The following is a 24,071-nucleotide window of genomic DNA, read 5'->3' as shown; positions in this document are numbered from 1 at the left end:
CGACCAGTTCCATGTCAATACTAATTTGAGATGATCTCCACACGAAAGCTTTCCGTTGCTCAATTGGCCATCTTTTGACAACGCGCCTGAAGAAAATTAAATTCGACAGATGCAAGCAGCTTCCCCGGTGGCACGTGTTCAACGGCCGTGAAAATATTATTTTCACAAATGAGAAAGTTTTCCCTGTTGACGGAGTTTTTAATAAACAAAACGACAAAATCTATGCTAAAACTTCTAAAAACGCAAAAAGTGTTGTTCCAAGGGTTCAGCGTGGCCACCATCCAGCCTCCGTAATGGTTTGGTGGGGAGTGTATTGTAAAGACGTTACATCTTTTCGTTTCTGGGGGAAAAGGGGTTAAGAGCGAGGCAAAATAATACCAGGAGAATTTCTTAGAAGTGTCGAAGCAGTACCGCCTTCAATGGAGAGCATTGGTTCTTCCAGCAAGGATTTGCTCCAGCCCATAATGCAAAAGCCATCCAGCAGTGGCTAAATAACAGTATTCCTGGGTTCATAGCTGCAGAAGATTGACCGTCTGGAAGTTGAGATCTAAATCCATTTGTATACAGTTTGTGGTCAGATTTGGAGAACATGGCCTGGAGTCAATTTGGTGAATTTCAAACAATCTTTGGTTCGAGCAGTGACGTCAATATCCATGGAAACCGTCATGCTGCAATAGCTGAATGGCCTAATCGTTTAAAGGCTGGAGTCAAAGCAAACGGTGAACATTTCGAATGAAAATCTAAAAGGTTTTTTTTTCATATTTAAATAAATAAAATATACTTGTGGTATACTTATACTTATAAGTAGTTGTAAAAGTACTTATGGTAGGACTTAGTACATATAATAAATATTTTCGCTTTGAAACAGCAATGTTCTAAATCACTAAATGCATTTTTAGAGCTAAGCACGAGCAGAGCATTAATTTAATGGTAATGAAACGGACCTGTATCTTCCAAAGCAACTTTGTTGTTTACATCTTGATCAGCTGATTTTACGTACACATTTGTTACCGGTTTTATAATTATTTTAGCTAATTTTGTAATTTATCACAGAAAATGTTCAAATTACGTTTGTCGCATTATGTTAATCAATCATTACGAAAGTTTGGTAAACCACAATCTTTTTTGGCTGCAATTTCAACAAGCCCCGTCGTGGAGACAGAAGGTGAATTACCGCAACCTCACAATGTGGTGAATCACGCAGCCCGCAAAATTAATTTTCCAAGTTACACATTAGATCAACAGCAAGCCATTTTGGACATTGTGAATAACGATGACACGAAAGAGATTTTAAAGTAAAAAATTGTGTAAAATTTAGTAGAAAATTGATAGACGCCTAACCATTTATTTTAGTTACGATATAGCTAAAACACGCGCCGCCAAATTGACAGCATGGAAGAAACGTAACGGACCATTGAAAAATGTAGAAGATATTCTATTGATAGAAGGTTTTAGTTTAAAGTTGGCCGAAAAATTCTACAAAAGTATGCTTGAGGAAAATATTCAGGTGGGTGGAGGTTAGTAGGCATCACTATTCAAATAAATATCTTCATTCATCTGTGTACTCTTGTTCCCATCCTAGCCACACGTTCAGCTCGACAACGTACCGCAAGCTTCATCACCCCAGTAATTGATGCTGAACATCGCTCGGAAATACGTTCCAGTGTTTCATTGCGTATCGGTGTATCCAGTGTAACGTGGACGCGTTTGGAATTGCCCACATTAGATAGTTCAAATGTACCTTGCTGTTTAACGCATTGGGAGCACCACGAAATCACAGAGAAGAAACTACATTTGGGTGATTTAATACAACGATTATGGTATATCGATCATCTTATTCCGGATGCAGATTGTTATATTTTTGAAAATCCCCAAATGGCGCAAATGAGCAGCAATCCGGGTAGCGTAGATCAGCAAAATATTAACATACAAAAGTGTCAAGTAATTGCTGTATTAGCGTATGCATTATTTGCACGCGGAAGACGTGCCGAAGCGACTAAAGATGGGCATGAGAGGATTAATGAAGTAGACAAGAAGACGGTAGTCAAACGGCCAAATGTTTTCTATCTACGGCGCTTCTTGGCAGCGCGGTTATTCAGTCAGCTAGTAGGTACCGAACGCGTTTCAACGGAGGAAACCATTTTGAATCTTATGCGCATACATTATAATGTAGATGATTTGTTTGAAGGTGAAGTTGAAAGTGGACAGCAAACCACAAACACGGCTGAGCAAAGATTATCACTTCGAGGAAACGTACAGTTTCCACTGACACATCGAGAAATGTTTTCACGCGCCGGACGTTATCAACGTGAATTTTTAGGGCAATCATTTTTACTTAATTTGGCATTCGTGAGATTGGTATTGCTGCAAGATGAGAATAGTATAGCAGCCGTGACGCGTAATCAAAATAAAGGAGAAGCAGAAAGAACAAGCTGATGCGCTAAATGCAAATCAATAAAGGGTTGTTTATATTGATATGCTTTGGTTCCACCTATAATAGTGATACAGGCTTTAACTATATTCCCTGTTAATACATAAATGCCACTTTGTGGAAAAACTTAAAAATTGTTGTTGTTGTTGTAGCAGTACCTTTGCCCTGTTAGTGTATCGTAATCACCGGTCGTCTTCGTCTAGTTCATCTAACAGTAGGCCCAGGAAACTAGCTGTTTCGACGGGTTGGGAGGTCCAGAGGGAGAGGGGTGTTAGATGAGTGGGTTTAATGGGGCATGTGAAAAGGTGGTTAGTGTCGTGCGGGGTGCCTTCACATGCTGGACATATGTTTAGTATGTCGAGTTGTTCGCATGTGTTTCGCCACAGAATGTTTTGTATGGAAATGTTATATTGGAAATTATAGTTAGTATTTTCTGTAATACTTCTAAACTTAGGTAAAGCTAATATTAATTAATAAGCTTGGTGGGATTATTTAAATTAACTATGGGTTTTTGCGTGACTATTATTCGGAAGTACACAGCTTCGAATTTCCGACCAAGGCACTAAATGAGAGAACGTGTTTTATAATAGCGGTCGCACTTCGGCAGGCAATGGAAAACCTCCGAGTGTGTTTCTGCCGTGAAGAAGCTCCTCATAAAAATCACCTGCCGTTCGGCTTAAAACTGTAGGTTCCTCTATTTGTGGAAAAACATCCAAACGCATAGCACAAATAGGAGTAGCGCGGCAAACACCCGAATTTAGGTGTAAGAGCCAATTATATACATACATATATAGATCTCACGAAAGTCGGTTCTACGTAACCGGAACGGCTCGGATTTATATCCGGCCAAGGAATGTCACTTCAGCAGCATTCCTCGTATATGCATGGGGATGTTTATGCTGCTACAACAATAACAACAAGAGAAGACGGAAGCACCTATGTAGTTTGCTTTTGAAATTCCTTAAAGTGGCAATTACTCCCATGTAAGCGACCTAATTCTTTCCTTTTGGATTTAGTTGTAAAAAAAAACCACATTAATTCTGCAGTGTTCGTTTAGAAGTTTAAATTTGTTGCAGGAACCCGTTAGTTTTCATATTTTATTTTAAACGTATGTTTTACTATACCATGGAACCTTTTAAATGGGAAATCCGCGATTTCTATTTTTTGTCTTAACACAGCTTTTCAACATTAATAATGAAAAAAATAGCTAAATATTGCAATTAATATAACCTTTAACATATTTATTGCTTGATGTTTCTAAACATTTTCCGTTAGATTATAATGTTTCTAAACATATGCTTTTGATTTCATTTGTTTTTCTCATTCACATCGATTCCATTAGTTTGGCAGCACTGAAACCACTTCCAGCGAAAATCAAGAAAGTCACAAACGTGGAAGTTTGGAAATTCTTCATCGAGAAAAACACGTCAAAATTTAATCAAAGTAGAAAAGTTTTAAGAATTTTATCACACTTGTGCCACAACTTAAAAGTATTGATGTAAACTTAAAAAAAATAAGTATTAATATTGTATTCGAAAAGAGTAGTGACCTTGGTTCGTCTGAAGCACATTTCTCTAGTAGTGTCCTAGGAGAGCGCTGTGGAAAACAATTCGGTGGGCAATAAAATATTTGTGTGGTCAAAGGTGCAATTATAATAAGCACCATGTCCAGTACAGCCGCAGGTCCTACCAAACAGGATATTGAGGCAGTGTTTCATCGCTTACGTGCCCAACCTGCCAATAAAGTAAGTTTTGCTGAACTTGTGATAACTACACAAAAAACAAAGACTGACAAAAGGCAGTCTTTTAGTATTTAACTAGTTCCATGAGAAAAGGTGTAGCGAACACGTAAACATGTTTATATTAGGTTTTTTAATACGTAAATGTAATGAATAACAGTGCTGAATAAAATAACTGTAAACATTTTAGTTAAATAATCCGTATGCACAACTCGTTACAGTTTTATAATTTCAAATAAAAATTCTCTCAATAGGTTTGCTTTGATTGCTCGGCAAAGGCACCCACTTGGTCTTCCGTCACATATGGAATTTTTATATGCATCGACTGCTCCGCAGTACATCGCAACTTGGGTGTCCACTTGACCTTTGTGCGCTCAACGAATTTAGACACAAACTGGACGTGGCTGCAATTGCGTCATATGCAACTTGGCGGCAACGCGAATGCAGCTCAGTTCTTCAGGCAACACAACTGTGTCACCACCGACGCCCAGCAGAAGTATAATTCGCGTGCGGCACAATTGTATCGCGATAAATTGACATCCCTGGCCCAACAAGCAATGAAAGTGCATGGCACGAAGGTATGCAAGAAACTCCACTCTTCACAGAGCTGTATATTTTTTAACTTAGAAATTGCAAGTTGTTGACTTTTCGTTATGGTTTCTTTAATTTAAAAAATAATTCAGATTTTCATGAATGCTTATACGCTTTCCTTTTATATCTAAAACTTAATGTTTAAATTTGTTTTTGTAATGTTATGTTCACAAAATTTTTCTTGGTTTTACTAAATACTTACATACATATAACACTATAATTCTCCAAACACTTATGTACGTACAAATATGTTTGCTGTTTGCTAATATTGCTTTGGGGCGCACAGCTGCATTTGGAAAATACTGTAGACAAGACGGAGGGGAATGAGTTGAAATCAACCAACGATGCCGAGGAAGATTTCTTCGCTGAATGCATTAATGATAACAATAAGAAAGCGCATTTCGAGAATAATAACAGTGAGCTGGAAACAAAGGTAAATTATATGTAAAGTGCATTGGCATATTAGAAAGTTTTTGTTTGCACTCTACCCCTGCTTAATTTTTGTTTGCTAAAATTAATGTATTTCGTTTTGTATAAAGGTCCCAAAAGATATATCTGTACATATCTAATTTTTTTTTAGCTCGACATTCTACCAAAAGCTGCTACTCAGACGCCCTCTAATAACAAGACATCCGGTGAAGCCACTGGTGCAGGAGCTCCCAGCGTAGATTTTTTGAATTCTGTGGTACCATCGCCGGCTGTGACACCTTCGATAGGTGTGCGTAAGATACAGCCAAAGAAATCTGGTGTAAGTTGGTACTAATTGAACTTCTAAATTGTACATTTTATTACATATTTGGTATTGCAGTTAGGCGCTCGCAAAGGAGGTCTCGGCGCTACCAAGGTTAAGACAAATTTTGCTGAAATCGAGCAACGCGCAAATTTGGCCAATCAGTGCAAGGAGGCGCCGGTAGTGTCTAATCCAAAATCTGCTGAAGAGGAACTTGAGTCGGTAGCTAGCATGCGTCTGGCCTACAAGGATCTGTCGATACAGAAGACACGCGAAGAAGAGAAACTCAAATCGATTGACCCAGCTAAAGCAAAGCAGATGGAGCGCCTCGGCATGGGATTCAGTCTACGCGGGTAAGAAGCAATTATTTGTTAATTAAGTATTGATTTTGTTAACACTTAACACTATTTTTCTACACTCAGCTCGGATGTTTCGCATTCAGCTTTAAGTGATATGGAAACTATACAGCAATCGATTGCATCCAAGACGGCACCATCACAAGTCAAGAGTTCTGGTATAGGAAATAGTGACGATATGGCTAATATTGACAGCGTTTTAGGCGAGTACTCATTCGAGCTATATATTGACAATGTTGGTGGCGGCGGTCGTGGCAATAGCGGCACTAAAAGTTCGAAATTGGATAAAAGTGAATTAGAAATGATGGGGTTTGAAACAATTGAACCAATCGGCGGTGGACATTCCAACATTACTTCGATGTTCTCTGGTGCTGATGGTGATGCTAAGCCAACAACGACTACAAAACTGTCACAGTCAACCAGCAGCAGCGACAATGTGGCACGCAAAACTTTAGCTAAATCAAAATCGACGAGTGTTGATGATACTTCGGCACAACAGAAATTCGGCAGTGCTAAGGGCTTCGGTTCGGATCAGTTCTTTGCTTCAGATGCAAGTAAAACAGATAGGAGGAAAGCTAATTTGACGCGTTTCCAGAACTCTGATAGTATATCATCGTCGGAATATTTCGGTGGTAGTAGAAACGGTCAAGAAAATCGGGGGTCGAGGGGTATGTGGAAAGCGAAATATTTAATGTAAATTTATATTTTTATATTTTCTTATTTCTTAGGCTACACAACTGGCGTCAACTTTCAGGCACCAGATTTAGATGATGTTAAGGAGAGTGTGCGGCAGGGTGTACATAAAGTTGCTGGTCGTCTCAGCTCGCTCGCAAATGATGTTATGTCATCGATTCAAGATAAATATGGCTACTGATAGAAAATATCCAGGCATACTGCGTTTACACGAGATTTCCATTTATTATGCATAATTAATGTTTACACACTTGAGAGCGATATGAAGCGTAAATTACTGTTCGGCTTAATCGGAAACAAAAATGAAAACTTTCAATTATATATATAAATAAACTCTCAATTATAGGCCTACAAAATTGCAACAAAAACAAAAAAAAAAAAAACGAAAGAATTAAAAATATATCTAAATATTATAAATAAATTAAAGCAAGGTAATTGTTTTCTAAAACTGTCCAAAGACACTTGTAAACCTATGAATAGCTTATTTACAAACAACAAAAACAAAGAAAAAAATGAAACATTAAAATGCCATCAGAACGAAGATAACTGGCGCCATTTGCATTTGCTTACTTAGCAGCCATTCTTATTGAGTTCTTAAATTCTTTTACCCCGACTTCACATTTTTTTCTATCTATCAATTAAATTGAATTTACTGATTGACTTTATCTTAAAATCTGCTCTCGCAAATAAATAATAAATGGCGCTTTTTTCCAATGTTTGCTTGTAGCTGATTTTGTGTATTCGAAAGAAATCCACAGGCATCGCTGCATTGTAGAGAACACCAGTAGTGACTAAGAAAAAAATCATACGCGTACATATTCAAAGATTATAGATTATACATAAGTGGTTTTAAATTTATGCTTATCCTTTAAAGAAATATTATTTTCGTTATAGTTTCAATAGCCCATTCAATAGTTTAGATGAAATCCTTGAAAAAAAATTAAAAAATATATAAAATAACGGGGACACATTTTTGTAATACGGAAAATTAGTTGTTATTTGTTTGATTTCTTTTGTCCAATATTTTATGATATTTTACTATACTATACACATACATATGTACATACGTATATGATTGAATAAAATGCTTCTGAAATGTATGTAAACTAAGAACAAAATTTATTGTGGTTTCGGTTACACGCAGGAAGATAAACATTGAAACTTAACCCCGCGCTGTGCACCCGAGAGAGACTTTTTCGACTTTGGACGTGAATTTTATATATTTCTATTGCAGCTAACGACTTGAGTTTCCAGGCAGCTTCTTAAAATTAAAATTTTTATCGATTTATGGAAATAACTCTTTAAAAAGGATCCTCGAACAGGATGAAAAAGGCCAGACCCGGGTGCCCAACCGAAGGTTTTGAAAAAGGTGTCCAACGGAGGGTTAAACAGTTAAAAGTGAAAACTTTAACGAATTGCGAAGAAAATGTTAAAGCTTAAGGGGGAGCCTGGTTTATAAGGTCAAAAAAATCAATTTTTTTTTTTCGTTTTAAGCGATTCCTTATATATTTCAGAATATTCACACAAAGTTACGGAGCCTAATTCTCAATATTTCCGTAGATATATTACAAAGCCAAAGGTAGGCGAGCGTTAGGTAGTTACGCTGTGACCGGACACCTATAGTACAAACTTTATCTTCTTTTCTCGACTTTTCATTTTTATGATTTCTTTGAATTGACGTACATGAATGAAAAAAAACTAATGAGCCTTTTGAAATGAATCATAGCTTGTTCCCTTCAGTATTAAATTCTCTTCTATTTGAACTAACAAAATAGATAAAAAAAAGTTGTTCAAGATTTTTATACCAAGTTGAAGTGAATTTTTTTTTTATAGAAAGGCATTTTTTTCTTTAAAACCTCCAAAAAGTTGAAATTTTTGAATTTCTCTCAGTTTTCTTAGTTCATCTAGAATAAAAAATTATGATAATTTGAATTTTTTGCTTTAGATAATAATTACGAGCTGTATCTTGTACGCCAGTTGGAAACTCCAGCGTTGCAGCGCTCTACTAATTTCTATGTTAAACATTTTTTTCAACTTATTTTAACCAGTACAACAATTTTTTATACTTTTTAAATGTTCATTAAAAGATACAAAAAACTTTGCAGTGCTAAATTAATTTTTTCCTTAAAAAAAATCGCAAAGAGATACAATTTTTAGACCTCATAAACCAGGCTTCCCCCTTAAAACGATTGTTTTTGCATAAAACATGCCATAAACAATATTTGGAACGCTGCAATCAGAGCACTCGTTGTTGTTGTTGTAGCAGTTTACTAAACCCTGTCAGTGCGGAGTGGTCACCGGTCGTCATCGTCAAATTAGCAAACGGTAGACCTGTGTCGACAGGTTGTGTCCAAAAGGGGAGAGTGGTGTAAGGTGAGTAGGTTAGATAGGGCATGTGAATAAGTGGTTAGTGTTGTTATTGTAGCAGGATATATTGTAAATCCGGGTTGTTCCGGTAACGTAGAACCGACATGCGGTGTGCCTTTACATGCTTGACATATATTGGGTATGTCAGGGTCGATTCTGAATAAGTAGGAGCTTAATCTCCTGAACATAATTGGGCCAAGGGTAGGTTAAGATAAATGGCTGCCCTTGCAAGGGCCCACTTGGACAAGGATTAAAAATTTGTCCGTTGTGATGCCATATACGGGGAGGGGAAAGGAGAAGGCAAGGAGAAGGGAAGGATTACAGGATGACAACCAACGGTGGCGATTTACGTATTAACCGCTTCAAGCTACTGGTGATTTTCACCAGGTGGCTCAAAATCACCAAGGTGCAGAATTGGCTTTGCTAGCAATTTAATGTCTTAAATCTTGACTTATTTGAGAAAAAAGAAATTAATAAATTACTTCAACTAACCTGTTTTGTGCGTACATCAAACAATATAACTAATTAATAAAGCAAATTTTAAATAAAATAAATATACATGCATGGATAATCATTTCGGGAACGCGTCCTAATGTACAATCTTCAGCAACAAGTCCAAAATTTAATATAAAATTTAATGTAATATAAGTTACACATTTCATTACTTAATACACCGTATTTTTTATACAAAATTTAGTTTTAGAAAGGATACTAAAAGATTATTTATTTTTAACTATACAAATGTTCAATATAGTTTGTCCGATACCGTACAAGTCATTTCAGTGAACGTATCGATAATAGATTAAAAATAATTTTAAGTGAACGCAGCCATTCGGTGTCTAACGTCAGTCGAGGAAGAAAACAATAACAAAGCGGGCTGTCAGAGTATTTATCGTCAAATAAAATAAATCTAAATGGTAAGTACCTTTCAATTCATTATTCGTAGAGCGTACATCAATAGTCCGTCAATTCGTGAACGTAATTATTACATTTAATTATTGATGAAATTCTTTTTTACGACACGAAATAACAAAGTAACCTCATATATTTTCCTATTGACAAACCCAGATCGCATTTAACCCTAGAAGGGTATCGTGAGTAAAATTTACTCACATAAGGAATAGATTTTTTCGTAAATCTGCAGGTAGGCCACACTGAAAGTCAAGCCACTAGCAGTGCTTGGCCCACTCTGTCAATAGTCGGCTGCCGCAAGCATTGAATGGTGTTGTTTGATTTATCGCGCTTGTGGACAATTTAAAAAAAGTTAGTGAGTAAAATTTACTCATCGGTACCCTTTACGCACTAAATTGCGTGAGTCAAATTTATTTATCAGTAACTTACTACGTGTCTAAAAAATATATTTTGTGACAATTATGTTTATGTTTTGTATTATGTTACCGTAAAGAAAACTACAGAGCATACAAATGGCAGGTCGCGGGCTATCAGAACAAAATATTTTGGATGCAATACTTGAACTAGAATCTGAGGAAGAAGACAATTTGGAGTTGGAGCTTTGTAACTTTGATGAGGATTCTTGGGACAGTGTTGCAGATCCGGAATATCAACCAGAACCGGAAGAATTAAATGATGTCGAAGAAAATTTGATTCACGGAATCATAAATGCAGAAGAAGCTGAAAAGGAAGAAAGAGAGGAAACACCTGGAAGCAGCAAACGTAAAAAACAGAAACTTATTGAGGGGAGAAGAAATGAAAGATCAGCTGTCCAAGAAATTCGTGAAACAGAAGAGGTAATTACAATTATTACACCTAGTACCAACAATCTGATCGGAAACGATGGAGATTTTATTTGGATTAAGGAACCTGTTGCTGCGCTAGGTCAAAAAACTCCCTCAAAAATATTGTTCACATTCGCCCTGGCCCAACAGCAAATGCAAAAAATTCGTTGTGTCCTGCCAGCTGCTTCAAGCTGTTTTTTACCGCAGACATATTTTAAGAGATTTTGGTTTATACAAATAAAGAAATAAACATTCAAAGGGAGAACTATAACGATAAATCTCACGCGGTTTTTTAAATTTGGAAATGGACGAACTTGAAGCATTTCTTGGCTTGTTAGTCTTGTCCGCTGCTCTCAAAGATAATCACTTGGCAACACCCCCCTACTGTGGGGAAAGGTACAAGGCAACCATGCCTGAGAAAAGGTTCAAATTTATCCTAAATTGTCTTAGGTTCGATGACAAAGAAACAACAAGGTTCGATGACTGAAGAGAAATGACCAAACTAGCTCCAGTTTCTTCTATCTGGGACAAACAGAGGCAAATGTCCATTTAGGATGTATATTCCCTCTAAACCCAACAAGTATGGCATCAAAATTGTCATGTCTTGTGATAGCGGAACAAAGTATATGTTGGATGCCATTGTTTACCTTGGAAAAGGAAGTGTTCCTCCTGCAATGGCTGCTGGTGAATATTATGTTCTTGAACTGCTGAAAAATGTAAAGGGCACCAATCGAAATGTCACAATAGACAATTGGTTTACGAGTGTACCACTCATTCAACGTCTCCGTCATGAATACAAAATAACAACTGTTGGCACAATAAAAAAAAAAAACCACAATTGCCTATTGAAGCTACAGATATAAAATAAAAAATTTGCAACTACTTTTTTGCAACTGTTTCTACATGAAATCGCTCGTGTAAGTAATGACGATCCTTTTGAACCCAGAATTATTAAAATCGGTTCATTTTTGACTAAGTTATGGGCATTTAAAAAAAATTGTTTCTTATATAATTAAAAAAAATCGAGTTTGAGCCGAAAAACAAAATTGCCGATAACTCTCGAAAAAAAAAATTTTCGGGCGAACAAAAAAATACGTGTCTCATTATTTTGACCAGAAAGCAAAATATTTCAGTTACATCGAAATCGAAGAACATGACCCGAATAGCCCGGTTGAATTGAAATGGAAAGCATCATAACGGGTGATCAATTAAGAGGAGTTTTTTTCATTTGCGTTTTTTTTACAGATCGCGCGCGAGTTGTGGCAAACTGTCATCGTGGATTTGTTGAACAGCGTTTGGCATTTCATCATGGAAAGACTCACACCGCAACAACGTCTACAAATTGTTCAACTGTATTATGAAAATCAGCGTTCTGTGACAAATGTTTTTCGTGCGCTTAGACCGTATTATGGTCAACATAATCGGCCTGCCTTAAACACTATTCGACATACCATCAACAAATTTGAATCCGAATATTCATTGGTGGATAATTCTCGACCGAATAGACCACGTCCAGCAAGAAGCATTGAGAATATAGCGGCAGTAGTAGAGAGTGTACGTGAAAACCGCGATGAATCGATTCGGCACCGTTCTCAGCAACTTGGACTGTCGTATGGAACAACTTGGTCAATTTTACGAAAGGATCTTCATTTAAAAGCATACAAAATACAGCTCGTACAAGAACTAAAGCCAAATGACCTTCCTGCACGTCACCGTTTTGCTGATTGGGCTCTTGAAAAGATTGAAGAAGATCCGCTGTTTTCGAGCAAAATTTTGTTCAGCGATGAGGCGCATTTCTGGCTCAATGGTTACGTCAATAAGCAAAATTGCCGTATTTGGGATGAAGAGCAACCAGAACAGGTTCAAGAGCTACCTTTACACCAAGAGAAAACAACGGTCTGGTGTGGTTTATGGGCTGGTGGAATCATCGGTCGATATTTTTTCAAAAATGATGATGGCCGCAACGTAACTGTGAATGGTGCTCGCTACCGTACCATGATATCGGACTTTTTGCTACCTGAAATTGAATCTAATGATCTCTACGACATTTGGTTTCAACAAGACGGAGCCACTTGCCATACAGCTCGTGAAACAATGACTTTATTGAGAAGTCATTTCGGAGAGCAGCTGATTTCACGTTTAGGACCTGTGAGTTGGCCACCAAGATCTTGTGATATTACACCTTTGGACTTTTTTCTTTGGGGATTCGTGAAGTCCAAGGTCTATGCTGATAAACCAGCTACGATTGAAGCTCTGGAAGCCAACATTACGCGTGTTATTCACGACATGCCAGTCGAAATGCTCGAACGAGTGATTGAAAATTGGACCTTCAGAATGGACCACCTTAAGCGTAGTTGCGGCCAACATTTGAATGAAGTCATATTCAAAAAGTAAATGTCAAAGAATGTCCTTTCAAATGATAAATAAAGGTTTTGAACATAATTTAAATTTTTTTTTTTTTTAACTATTGAAAAAAGCACCTCATGATTGATCACCCGTTACATCATTTACGCGCACAACATGTGTAGCCGTGGGCAAAAGCCAGAATCCCTTCTTAATTTTATGTTATCTCTACACAAGGAGTTAATGGAAGGATTTCAAAGTAAAAGATTAGCAACTAATACAAACATGAGCCTGGCGTTGAAAAAATCCATTCAGAATATTGTAGGCGCAAGCCAAGAGACCCATAGTGCCGGAGAAGACCAAAAGAGGCCAAGAAAGTACTGTAATTTTTGTAATTATACCAAGCGTAGATACACCACCACTTATTGCAATTGTGGATTAGCTATTTGCGGTGAACATGCACAAAAAAAGTATCCAGAATGTGCTTGAAAAACAATTTTTATGTATTCATAATCGTCAAAAATCAATAATAAAGTATTATATTTGCTTATTTTACATATTAATATATAATAAAAAATTACACTTTTTTTTTTACAAAATAAATCAGATAATAACGTAAAAATTCTGAAGTGAGTAAAATTTACTCATCGGTACCTATAATTTACCGTACCCTTCTAGGGTTAAGATGGCCGCCGTCTAGTCAAAGCGCGCGCTTATTTGAAATCGTCATTTCGTGAACGGTCATTTCGGAAACGTTCCCGGACATGATGACACGTTCCCGAAATGATTGTTGCGTTCTCGGAATGATGGTTATTGTTTATAAGGGCGAATCATTTACAATTTTTTAATAAATTTATTTTAAAATTTTGTTTCTTTATAATTACAGCATAATGGAAACTCCTGGTAAAGAAAAAAATAGAAAAAAATCTCAAAAAAAGCTTAAAAAGGATAGCGCAGCTTATTTGCGCCAAAGAGAAAAGGCGAATGCTAGAAAAAGAAAGTTTTTGGATAAGATGACTGAAGAGCAGAAAGAAATTAAACGGGCTAAGGACAGAGAATATTATAGAAAAAAAGGCAGAGAAAAAAGTGAAGAAAATTACTGATATGACCGAACGATAGAAGCGAAAGCAGAGAAAAGAAAAACAGTTTTGCAAATCTAGTGAGTAATACACCACCACAATCAGATGACGATTTAGTAGCAGTACCTCCAGAGAGAAGGTAGAAAAATCGTTCGAAAAGATAGGGCCAAAGCATACCGAAAAATAAAAAAAACAGGATAAAATTATAATTGAAATGAAGCGGAAAATTGCATCTTTAAAGAAAAAACTATTAAGAAGAGATGCAAAAATAAAAATTGTTCCAACAAAGTTGATGCTTTAATTAAAGATATTACTGTACCTCCTGAAGTACGCAAACAACTTATATTTAGCGAAGTATTGACTAAACAGTTGCAAAAAAAGGCTGATGTTTTACCAAAGAATTCAAAAGAGAGGGAGAAGCCTTTCATAAATGTATCAGTGAAAGCACTTTGCGAAAATACAAAATGCTACATGTGGCCAAAAAGATTTTACCAACTAGACCGAAGAAAATAAACTATACATCAATTTTAAAGTCTGATACCAAAATTCGCAAAATTGTTTTAAAGCAAGAAGTTCAACAAAAAGTCATTGATTTCTTCGAACAAGATGATGTAAGTCGAATGTGCCCATCTAAGAGAGACTCTGTGAAACATAATGGTATCAAAAAACAAAGACGCCTGCTTTTACACTCAGTTAAAAACCTGGTGTCAAGATTTGTAAAAGAAACTGGAATTGTGTTATCATACGCAACGCTGCTGAGAGCAAAACCATTTTGGGTCGTGGCGCCAAAATCAAGGGATAGAGAAACATGTTGGTGTATCAAGCATGCAAATTTTGAAGAAAAGTTCAATAAACTGAAATATGCAAAAGAGCTTAAACACGCGTCTATAGAAGAGTTTATTGAACAAAATACTTGTGATGTTAAGTCTCATGACTGCAGGAATAGTTTATGTGAAAAATGCAAAATTCCTGAGTTCGAATCAGAAGATAATAGAGATTCTTTGACATATTTCACGGGGAAGTCCGTTCAAGATGAAAAAATTGTAAAAGGTATTAAAAAGACTTTTAAAATAACAAAAAATATCCTGATTTCGAGTACAATCAACGAATTAAAAATTGCTTTATTTGAATATATTCTGGCTATGAAGAAACACTTGTATGGCATTTATAGTTACAACAAATTGAAAAAAGAACTAAAAGACAATTTACGTGAAAACGAGGTGATGATACAGATAGACTTACAGAGAACTATACTACGAAGTACGCAAATGTAATACAGTCGACCCATTTTGCTAAGAACCAATTATTGACGTGATAACGTCTTATAATTCGATTTAGCCGGCTGCACGCACGAAAAAATGTGTCGTTACCTTGCTCATTAGTGTTACCTTGCTCATTTGTCGTTACCTTGCTCATTGCCGTTACCTTGAATGAACTGCAAGTGAAAGCGCGGATCGAACGACAAAGCAAACAAAGCAAACGAACGGCAACGTTCGACATCTTGCTCTCTCCTACTTGAGTGAGCATATATATGTATGTATATGCGCATATGTACATATATAAATTCACATACTTGTATTTGCATATGCCTTCTTCCTGTGTGCATGGTAATGAACCATTTCTCTGTTGAGAATAGGACGATGATAGAAAAAGTAGGAAATGAAAGGGAGTGGCCCCTATTATGAGCAACATTCGATCTTCGACTGTAGTCGAAAGTGCTGATCGAACGAATTTTCATTTGGTATTATGGTGCTCATTCGTTGAAGAATAGGACTATTGTGAATTTCGATCGCTCGACGCATTTACAATCAGCTGATACAGCAAATCAAAATAAAAGAAAACCCGATTGTGTTGAAATTCTTTGCTAACATTATTTTTAAAAGTTAAAAAAAGTAATTTATGTGAAAATGAGTACAACAGAGTTGTGGTTCGACGATTCATCGGACGATGAAAGGTTAGTGGAACTAGCTAGAAGTAGAAAACAGTTGAGGGACGCATCCAACCCCCTAGAAATGGCTTTCACTGAGTAAATTTAGAATTTTCAAAATGTGTTGACGTACTTAATATTACATAAATTTCCTTACAGATTTTTAAAGAACTTCAGATTATCTAAAGAGGCGTTTGTGAACGTACTGTCCAGTACAGAAAACCAGTTGCAGCAGTGCACCCGAGCCAAATTGATTCCAAATATTTTAAAGCTAGACACAGTTCTGCGATTTTGTGCTCAGGGATCGTACCAATTGAGTATTGGTAATGAAGGTATGATAGGACTTGCTCAACCCACTGTGTCTGTTGTGCTATCAGAAATAATAAATGTCCTGGAAAATTATATTTGCCAAAGATGGGTAAAATTTAGTAGCACAGAGGCTGATCTGCAACAAAGAAAAGCACATTTTTATAGCAAATACCCAACGATGATGCTGAAGATATTGAAGTGGAGTCAAATAACGGAGAAGCAGAAAACATAAGAAATGAAATTCTTAGAATATTATAAAAAAATCCAAAAAGTATTAAATAGAAACCTTTATGCCACAGTTTCTGTTTTATTTTTGTTATAAATTTTCTTTATTCAGTTATTCGTCATTCGAAAAAAATATGTATTTCAGTTCTACGTATTTCAATTTGCTATTTAGTTCAAAATCAATCTCATTTCTTTAATAAAAAACATTAATTCATTTGTTTAACCTACTTTAAATATATACAGTCTTTTCCTTATACTAATATAAAACAAAAAATATCACTTCAGTTTCCTTAACACTAAGTATAAAAATTATTTCGATAGCAATTTCTTTTTGATCTCTAAAATCGCTACTTTTAATTGTAGTTTTGATCTGCGGTCTTGTTGCTTCCTCAGAACTTCTTCTTTGTAAACGCGCAATTTCTCCCGTTTTAGTTGCAAGAGTTCGTCGGTTGCGTTTTTTTTTAACTCGTATTTTTTTTTGAGTACTCCAGTAACCTCAATCTCTCTGCTTTTTGAGACTTTTTGAACATTTAAATTTAAATCGGCTTCACTTTCCTCATAGTTTTGGACCAGAAGCTCTGGGCTGGGATTTGACGCGGACAAAACTGTGAACTGGTCACTGGTAGTTGTATCCAGGGCAAATTCCATCCCAGGCGGATTTATGCAGACATCAAATTGCAGCAAACCGATTATGCTTTCTTCAGTATTTGAAAGTCCCTGAAGTTTGTTAGGGCCCCCACCTGTTGCTCGGAGCTCAGCTTTGTTTTGCGACATTTTTTTTTTCGCTTTTGACTTCATGTCAGCCTATACCTGCCAAGGGAAAAATGTACTTATATAAACATCACACAAAAAAAAAAAAACATTATTAACCTTAATCCATTTTGCTGCCGTTCGAATTGGTGGTCCCAAGCAATTCAGCTCCGTTGTGAATTCTTCCCATTTTTTTGCTGCATGTACTTTGCTGCAAATCCCTTTTGCAAATTGTGGATTCTCTTCCATTAATGCAATTAGTTTTTCTAGTTGCTGTTTGGTACTCACGACTTTCGACCTGCATAAAATTAACAAAATTAGTATATATTTATTATTTGGTTACTATAAAACCATAAATAATCGCAAACAACTTACATTTTAACGAGTTTACCCACAATACGCAACACAGTCGAAAGCAAAACTGCATTCGACTCTAAATTCGGTATTCAACGAAAATTTCGACAGGGCTGCACCGCTCATAATACCAAATTGACATTCGATTTTCGATCTTCGACAACCAACGAATATCGAAGATCGAATGCAACTCATAATAGGGGCCAGTGTTTCGAGTGTAAAGTGTCTTGAAAAAGGCAAATCGATGATGGTGCCTCTTAGTATTGTTGACTTATTAACGTCTGATGCACAATCGAAATTAAAGATATCTTTCATGAATTTGATAAATGTTTCGTCATTTTGCACGTTTGTGTAAATGTAACTTGACCTATTCCATTGCAATTCCATTTACCTCCTCCTCTATATCCATACAAAATATCTATCAAACAAATAAAATTAAAATTTTGTTTTGAAAATTGCAACCATTCCATCAATATTTTCTTATGACGTTGTCACGTTAAACTATCGTCAGTAAACCGACTTTACAGACAACCTCTTTTTTATTCATACAGGCGTATATTATTTGCGAAGCGGTAACAGTGATTTAAAATCAAAATCTTTTGCTACAGTAAGTGATAATTTAGATCACCAAGCACATGCCATATGGACTCATATGAGCCAATATTAACAACAATTTTGGAAAACAAACAAATTGACACAGTTCATATTTACTCTGACGGACCAACATCGCAATACCGGGACCGAACAAATGTAACTCTTTGGATACAAACATTGATTGATGATTTTCAACTAGTGACAAAATCAACTTGGACTTTTAGCGAGGCTGATCATGGTAAAGGCCCAATGGATGGTGTAGGAGGATACCTAAAAAGAACAGCTGACAGGCATGTCTTGATGGGTAATGATGTTAGAACAGCCTTAGAATTCGCCGATTTGTTCAAAAATGCTGCTGTCGAAGTAAAAGTAATCCCAGAAGACAACGTGATTGAGGAGAAAAACCGCGTTCCAAAGTCCCTGGATGCTATTCCAGGTGTAATGGACATCACAAAAGTGTACTGGCAAAAAGGACTAGACGTTTTAATACAATTATATCGATACGAACATTTTCATAAAGAGCTAAAACTATCGAAGCTTTCTAGCCTTTGTAATATGAGTGCAGTTGAACCTGAGGAAATTTTTATGCCTGCAATTGAATCTCCTCTTGACGAAGAGCTCATGATCACAGATAACGATTTGAGATTTAAAAATAGAGTAAGCATTTATAAATCTTTATACTGGTCATCTTCCTCGGACAATGAAGATTTAGAGACAATATCTCGTCGTCAGCAGATTAAAGTTAAGCAGATTGATGTTGAAGCAAATACGTCTTATGGCAAAGAAAATATATGTACATCCAAATCTCGTATCCCCTGGGACATTCTTGCTTGTTAAAGTTCCTACTGAGAAGCCAAATGTTTGCTTCAGATATCTTACTACCTGCCAGACATGTGTCGATGACGATGATGGAGAAATCTTAGTAACATTTTTAAGATCTGTGCGTAACAATATTAGAAAATTTAAGCTGGAACCTAAGGATATATCATATATTGATTTTGAGCAAACAATCAGTATTATTCCAACACCAACGCTAAAAAAAGAAAAAAGTCAATAATATTATTATTTTGATAATAATATTGATGTTTTCGAAAAATAATAAGTTTTGTAAAAAAAAATAAATAAATAAATAAGTTAGTTATTTAAACCGTTGTTTATAATTTAAATATTTCCTTATTTTTACTTAATTGTATCAATATCATCATTTCGAGAACATTTTTGTCATTCTGGGAACGGTTGATCATTTTCGGGAACATTAGAATATTTCAATAAAATACGCATAAATGGAGGTATTCAATATTATGTACATATAATATTTATTACATTACAGAACTTTTGTTCTGTACATATTACGTTAATTCGATTATAAGAGTTTTAAATATTTTGAAATTTCTTAAATTGTATGCGCAATAATAGCAACTTCTTTAATTTTTTGACGTATTTTGCTTGTAGAAAATTTTGAATGTATTGATTTCATTATTGCTTATTTAATATAGATACAAAATATACCATGTTTTTAAACAAAGCTCAAATTATGCGCTTTGTTTGGTTTTTGCGGATTTTATGAAATTTAGGAAAACGTTCCCCAATTGATGGTTTTCTGCAAGATATTTACTACTAAGCAATATTACTAAAAAATAAAGGATTCTGTGCGCTGCCCTGTCAAGGATTAAAAATATACAAATTAAGCAACAGTATAAACTAATAGTCAGCATTATAGCTTGGAATTTTTTTTAATCATAAAACCGATTCTGAAATTCGCAACCTTGGTGATTTTGAGCCAGGTATGTAATGTTTAAACCCGGAATATCCGCAGGTGTAGCGAAAAAGCAAGTAGGACAGCTGAAAAGAAGGTGCAGAGATGATTCCCCTCATCCTACCCAATTCGAGAGTTGCGGCTTTGTTAGCGTGGGTTGATCAACACCCAACACAGCAGATTGAAACTGCATAGAAAATAAGGATTCCGATGAACCATTCATTAGTTGGATAGAGCGCAAGAGAATCACAGAGTTAAATTAAGCTAAATGGTTGCAATATCCGCCATACGAGGCATTACTGGGAAAGCAGCATCTATTGGAATTAGAAGTTTGACAAATTCCATTAACTCATTGAGAATTACAGGCCAGCATTGCCCATGAATGAAATAATAGACACTTAATGTAGGCGAGCAAGTAATAATTCGCAACGATATTTCAGATTTCATTCTGATACTCAGATGTATGCCCAGTATCTTATTTTATTTCCCAGATTGGCCACAAAAAGGTGAAAAAAATGTGTTTTTAAGGATAAAAGATTTTTATTTGTCATTTTTTATGTTTTTTTTAAGGTCATCATGTACAATTGGGCTAAGAAGTTTAAAACAAAAAATAAAAATTATATTTAATTATAGAAACAATTTAAAGGGGTTTATAAGTAATTCGTTCTGGCATTACGTTTTCAAGTCATTTGTGTTGCACTAGCGGTTATGGATTTTACAAAATTATTAAACTCTATTTCATTGTGAGATTTCTAGTGGCGCCTGCGTGCGGGCAAACGAGCGCGAGCTTGGTCGGGGTTGCCGTAGGCGATGGCGTGGCTGGTAGCGGAGCCGCTCTCACCAGTGCTGAATGAGTTGGCAATAGCGATAGCACCACCGGTGGCGCCACCAAAGTCTACGGGGAAGAAGGTACCGGCAGGCAATGGCTTGGCGGCCTTCGCGCAACCGGCGCAACCAGCTTTAGCGGGCTTTTTGGCCACAGGACGACGAGCGGGAACTTTGGGAGCGACTGGTACTGGAGCGTAAGCATCATCGTCTTCCTCTACAACATCATCATCGTCCTGAACAGCAACAGCGTTATCGGCATCATCTTCGGATTCGGCAGCTTGTTCCAATTCAACGATCACCTTCTTCTTGGCGGGCAAGTAACCTTTAGCTGGTTTGGCGGCAGCAAGGGGAACAACTGGAGCAATTGGTGCTGGAGCGGGCAAGCTAACGCTCACATCAATACCCTTGGAAGCAGAGGCACCACCTACAACAGGTACTTCGGATGCAGCAGCGCCGGAAAGACCAACGCTAACGGTAGCAGCATCAGCAGCGGAGCCAGGAGCAACTGGTTCGGGGCTTTCGACTTCACCAGCCAAATTGACCTCAACATCAGCGGCACCACCAACAGGAGCATCGTAACTGTATTCGCGGCCTTCCTTAGCATCATCATCGCTAGCCTCAGCGCTAGCAGGGTCCAAATCGACTTGCACGGTTATCTTATGTTGCTCTTCAGCAGATGCGGCAGGATAGGCTTCGGTAATGGAGTGAGCGACATGGGCACCAGCAGCGGCGACAGCATCATCTTGCACATCACCAGAGAAACTGGCAGCTTCGACGGGTCCAGCAGCGGCGGCAACACCATCAACGCCTGTGTGAATACAATCTTTATTGGGCGCTTAAGATATTCAATAAAATGTAGGGCAGGTGAAGGAAATATGAGTACGTGGGATAGTCAAAAGTATCTACTTACCTTGCAAATAAGTGCCAGTGGCGACAGAATCGCCGGCGACGAGCGCGGCGGCGGCTTGGTGAGAGCGAGCATTACCGTACGAGGGCTGGACGTAACGCATGAACATCATGCGTTGTGGGGCGGCATAGTACTGGGCCGCGGCAGGTTGTGGGTAGTAGGCCAATCCTGGAACAGTGGGAGGAGGTAGAAGAGTATGATAAATATGCCATATGCACGGTTGAGAGGATACACCCTATCATTATTGAAATACATATCTGGGATGTATTTGACTTGAGCTGATATCAAAAATTAAAGGCGGCTTGAGAATAGATAGGCCTTTTTTGGTTGGTTTTATTAAAGTGGAAAATACAAGTTTTTGTAACTAAGAAAATGAACCGATTTTAAAGCTGGCAGTGATTTTTTGAGACTTATTTGAGTTGAAAAATTTACTAAAATTAATTAAATGAGATCGTTCGTGAAAAACAGTTTTTTGTTGTGCTAAAATTGAGCTAAATAAGTACTTCTTCAATTATTTGTTCTTAAAAATTCGCATTTATTTGAAGGAGGAAATTAAATTAAAATAAAAGGAGTTAAAATTTTTGAAATTACTTTTCGAGTTTAAAAATTTGCGATTGAAAAGCAACGAGTACAAACTTGTTTTTGAATATGGGTATACTTTTAAAATATTTTCTTTAAGATTTACCTCCCTGAGCCATTTTTTCAGAAGTTTAAATATTTATTGAATAAATGCAAATAATTAAAACAATTCTTTACAAAATTTTTAAACATAATCAGCGAACTAATTTTAATTTAAAAATTTACTTTTTTCTCCTAAATTTCCAATCACAATACCATTTTTTTATATTGTAAATATATTTGCCTAGTGTGTGTTTTGTCTAAAAGCTTTATTTTTGAAACTCTTCCTCGAGAAGTGGTATTTTTTACAAAAAAAAAAAATTGTTTACCAAAAATTTACATTTTTCTTCTAAATTTTCAATTTTCAATTACAATACCAATTTTTCTTTTGATACTTTAAAAAAATTTGCCCAACGTTTTTCTTGCCTAAAAGTTGTCTTTATGAAACCCTTTCTTGAGAAGTGGATTTCTTTTACAAACACAGTGGATTTTTTTTACAGAAAAATTTTTTATCCAAAAATTTACTTTTTTTTCTAATTTTCAATCCCAATACCATTTTTTGATATTTTTAAAAAATTTGCCTAACCCGTTTTTTGCCTAAAAACTTTATTTTTGAGAAGTGAAATTTTTTACAAACAATTTTTAATCAAAAAATTTACTTTTTTCTTCTAAATTTTCAATCACAATACCAATTTTTTTGATACTTTAAGCAAATTTGCTTAGCGCTTGTTTGCCTAAAAGAAGAACTTTTAACTTCTTGAGAAGTGTAATTTTTTCCAAAAAAAATTTTTACAAAAAATTTACTATTTTCTTCTAAATTTTCAATCACAATACAACTTTTTTTGATACTTTAAAAAAATTTGCCTAGCGCGTTTTTGTCTAAAAGCTTTATTTTTGAAACTCCTTCTCGGAAGTGCCTTGTTTTTACAAAAAAAAATTTTAACCAAAAATTTACATTTTTCTTCTAAATTTTTAATCACAATACCATTTTTTTTTGTTTTTGATACTTTAAAAAAATTTGCCCAGCGTTTTTCTTGCCTAAAACTTTTTCTTGAGAAGTGGAATTTTTTTACAAAAAAAGTTTTAAATCCAAAAATTTGTTTTTTCTTCTAAATTTTCAATCAGAATCCATTTTTTTTTTATTTTGATACTTTAAAACAATTTGCCAGCGTTGTCTTGCCTAAAAAAATTGCCTAGCGCTATTTTTGCCTTTTTTAAAACTCCTTCTTGAGCAATGTAATTTTTTACAAAAAAGTTTTTGAATCTAAAAATATACTTTTTTCTTCAAAATTTTCAATCACAATACTATTTTTTTTCGATATTTTGCTTGTCAAATTTTTCTACGAAACGTACTTTTCTTGGCAGGCAATGCCTGGCTGCAGGCAACCAAACCGCAAACTACGATCAAAGCCAACGATGCTTGGAATTTCATTTTGAACACTTTTAATGTTGTTGTTGTTGTTGAATTGAAGATAAAGCACACACGAATGCGAAAACGATGACTTTTATCCTTAAAAAGAGCGACTTGATATTTTTTTTAAATGACTTAATGTTCACTTCACTCGTAAGACGCGAGAGACTGGAGCTAAACTTAGCACTTAAGTTTCCACCAAAGAAGTGATGTCTTCCCAACGATTCGCGTTAGATTTATATACGAAAATGGGCCGTATGCGAAAGGTAGGCAACGCACCATAGTAGTAGTAGCAGTGCTAGCGGTAGATGGACGAGCGTATGTCTGG

At 36.0% G+C, this 24,071-nt stretch overlaps 3 protein-coding genes across 4 annotated transcripts; 2 read left to right on the top strand and 1 right to left on the bottom strand.

Annotated features, from left to right (window-relative positions):
* Nucleotides 1-983: 983 nt before the first annotated feature.
* Nucleotides 984-2,565, top strand: LOC129240406 (uncharacterized). The gene is made up of 3 exons (XM_054876175.1): nucleotides 984-1,295; nucleotides 1,354-1,517; nucleotides 1,583-2,565. Exons 1-3 carry the CDS (start codon nucleotides 1,057-1,059, stop codon nucleotides 2,434-2,436), a joined length of 1,257 nt encoding a protein of 418 aa, XP_054732150.1. The 5' UTR covers nucleotides 984-1,056; the 3' UTR covers nucleotides 2,437-2,565.
* A 1,224-nt stretch (nucleotides 2,566-3,789) lies between these two features.
* On the top strand, nucleotides 3,790-6,965 carry LOC129241357 (ADP-ribosylation factor GTPase-activating protein 2). 2 transcript variants are annotated; one of them, XM_054877623.1, is made up of 7 exons: nucleotides 3,792-4,175; nucleotides 4,424-4,747; nucleotides 5,047-5,193; nucleotides 5,341-5,508; nucleotides 5,569-5,843; nucleotides 5,913-6,514; nucleotides 6,575-6,965. In XM_054877623.1, the coding sequence occupies exons 1-7, from the start codon at nucleotides 4,095-4,097 to the stop codon at nucleotides 6,718-6,720; spliced, it is 1,743 nt and encodes a 580-aa protein (XP_054733598.1). In that variant the 5' UTR covers nucleotides 3,792-4,094; the 3' UTR covers nucleotides 6,721-6,965. The 2 variants fall into 2 exon arrangements, with proteins under 2 accessions (XP_054733599.1, XP_054733598.1); XM_054877624.1 differs by lacking the exon at nucleotides 5,047-5,193 and having other exon boundaries at nucleotides 3,790-4,175.
* Nucleotides 6,966-20,555: 13,590 nt separating this feature from the next.
* Nucleotides 20,556-23,836, bottom strand: LOC129241741 (skin secretory protein xP2). The gene is made up of 3 exons (XM_054878232.1): nucleotides 23,686-23,836; nucleotides 21,733-21,882; nucleotides 20,556-21,630 (listed from the first exon to the last, which is right to left on the bottom strand). The coding sequence occupies exons 1-3, from the start codon at nucleotides 23,762-23,764 to the stop codon at nucleotides 20,732-20,734; spliced, it is 1,128 nt and encodes a 375-aa protein (XP_054734207.1). The 5' UTR covers nucleotides 23,765-23,836; the 3' UTR covers nucleotides 20,556-20,731.
* Between the last annotated feature and the right edge of the window lie 235 nt (nucleotides 23,837-24,071).

The sequence above is a fragment of the Anastrepha obliqua genome, chromosome 3, assembly GCF_027943255.1.
Source record: "Anastrepha obliqua isolate idAnaObli1 chromosome 3, idAnaObli1_1.0, whole genome shotgun sequence".
NCBI classification, from domain to species: Eukaryota; Metazoa; Arthropoda; class Insecta; order Diptera; family Tephritidae; genus Anastrepha; species Anastrepha obliqua.
The sequence above is the reverse complement of the archived record's forward strand: the minus strand, read 5'-3'. Positions and strand labels throughout refer to the sequence as shown.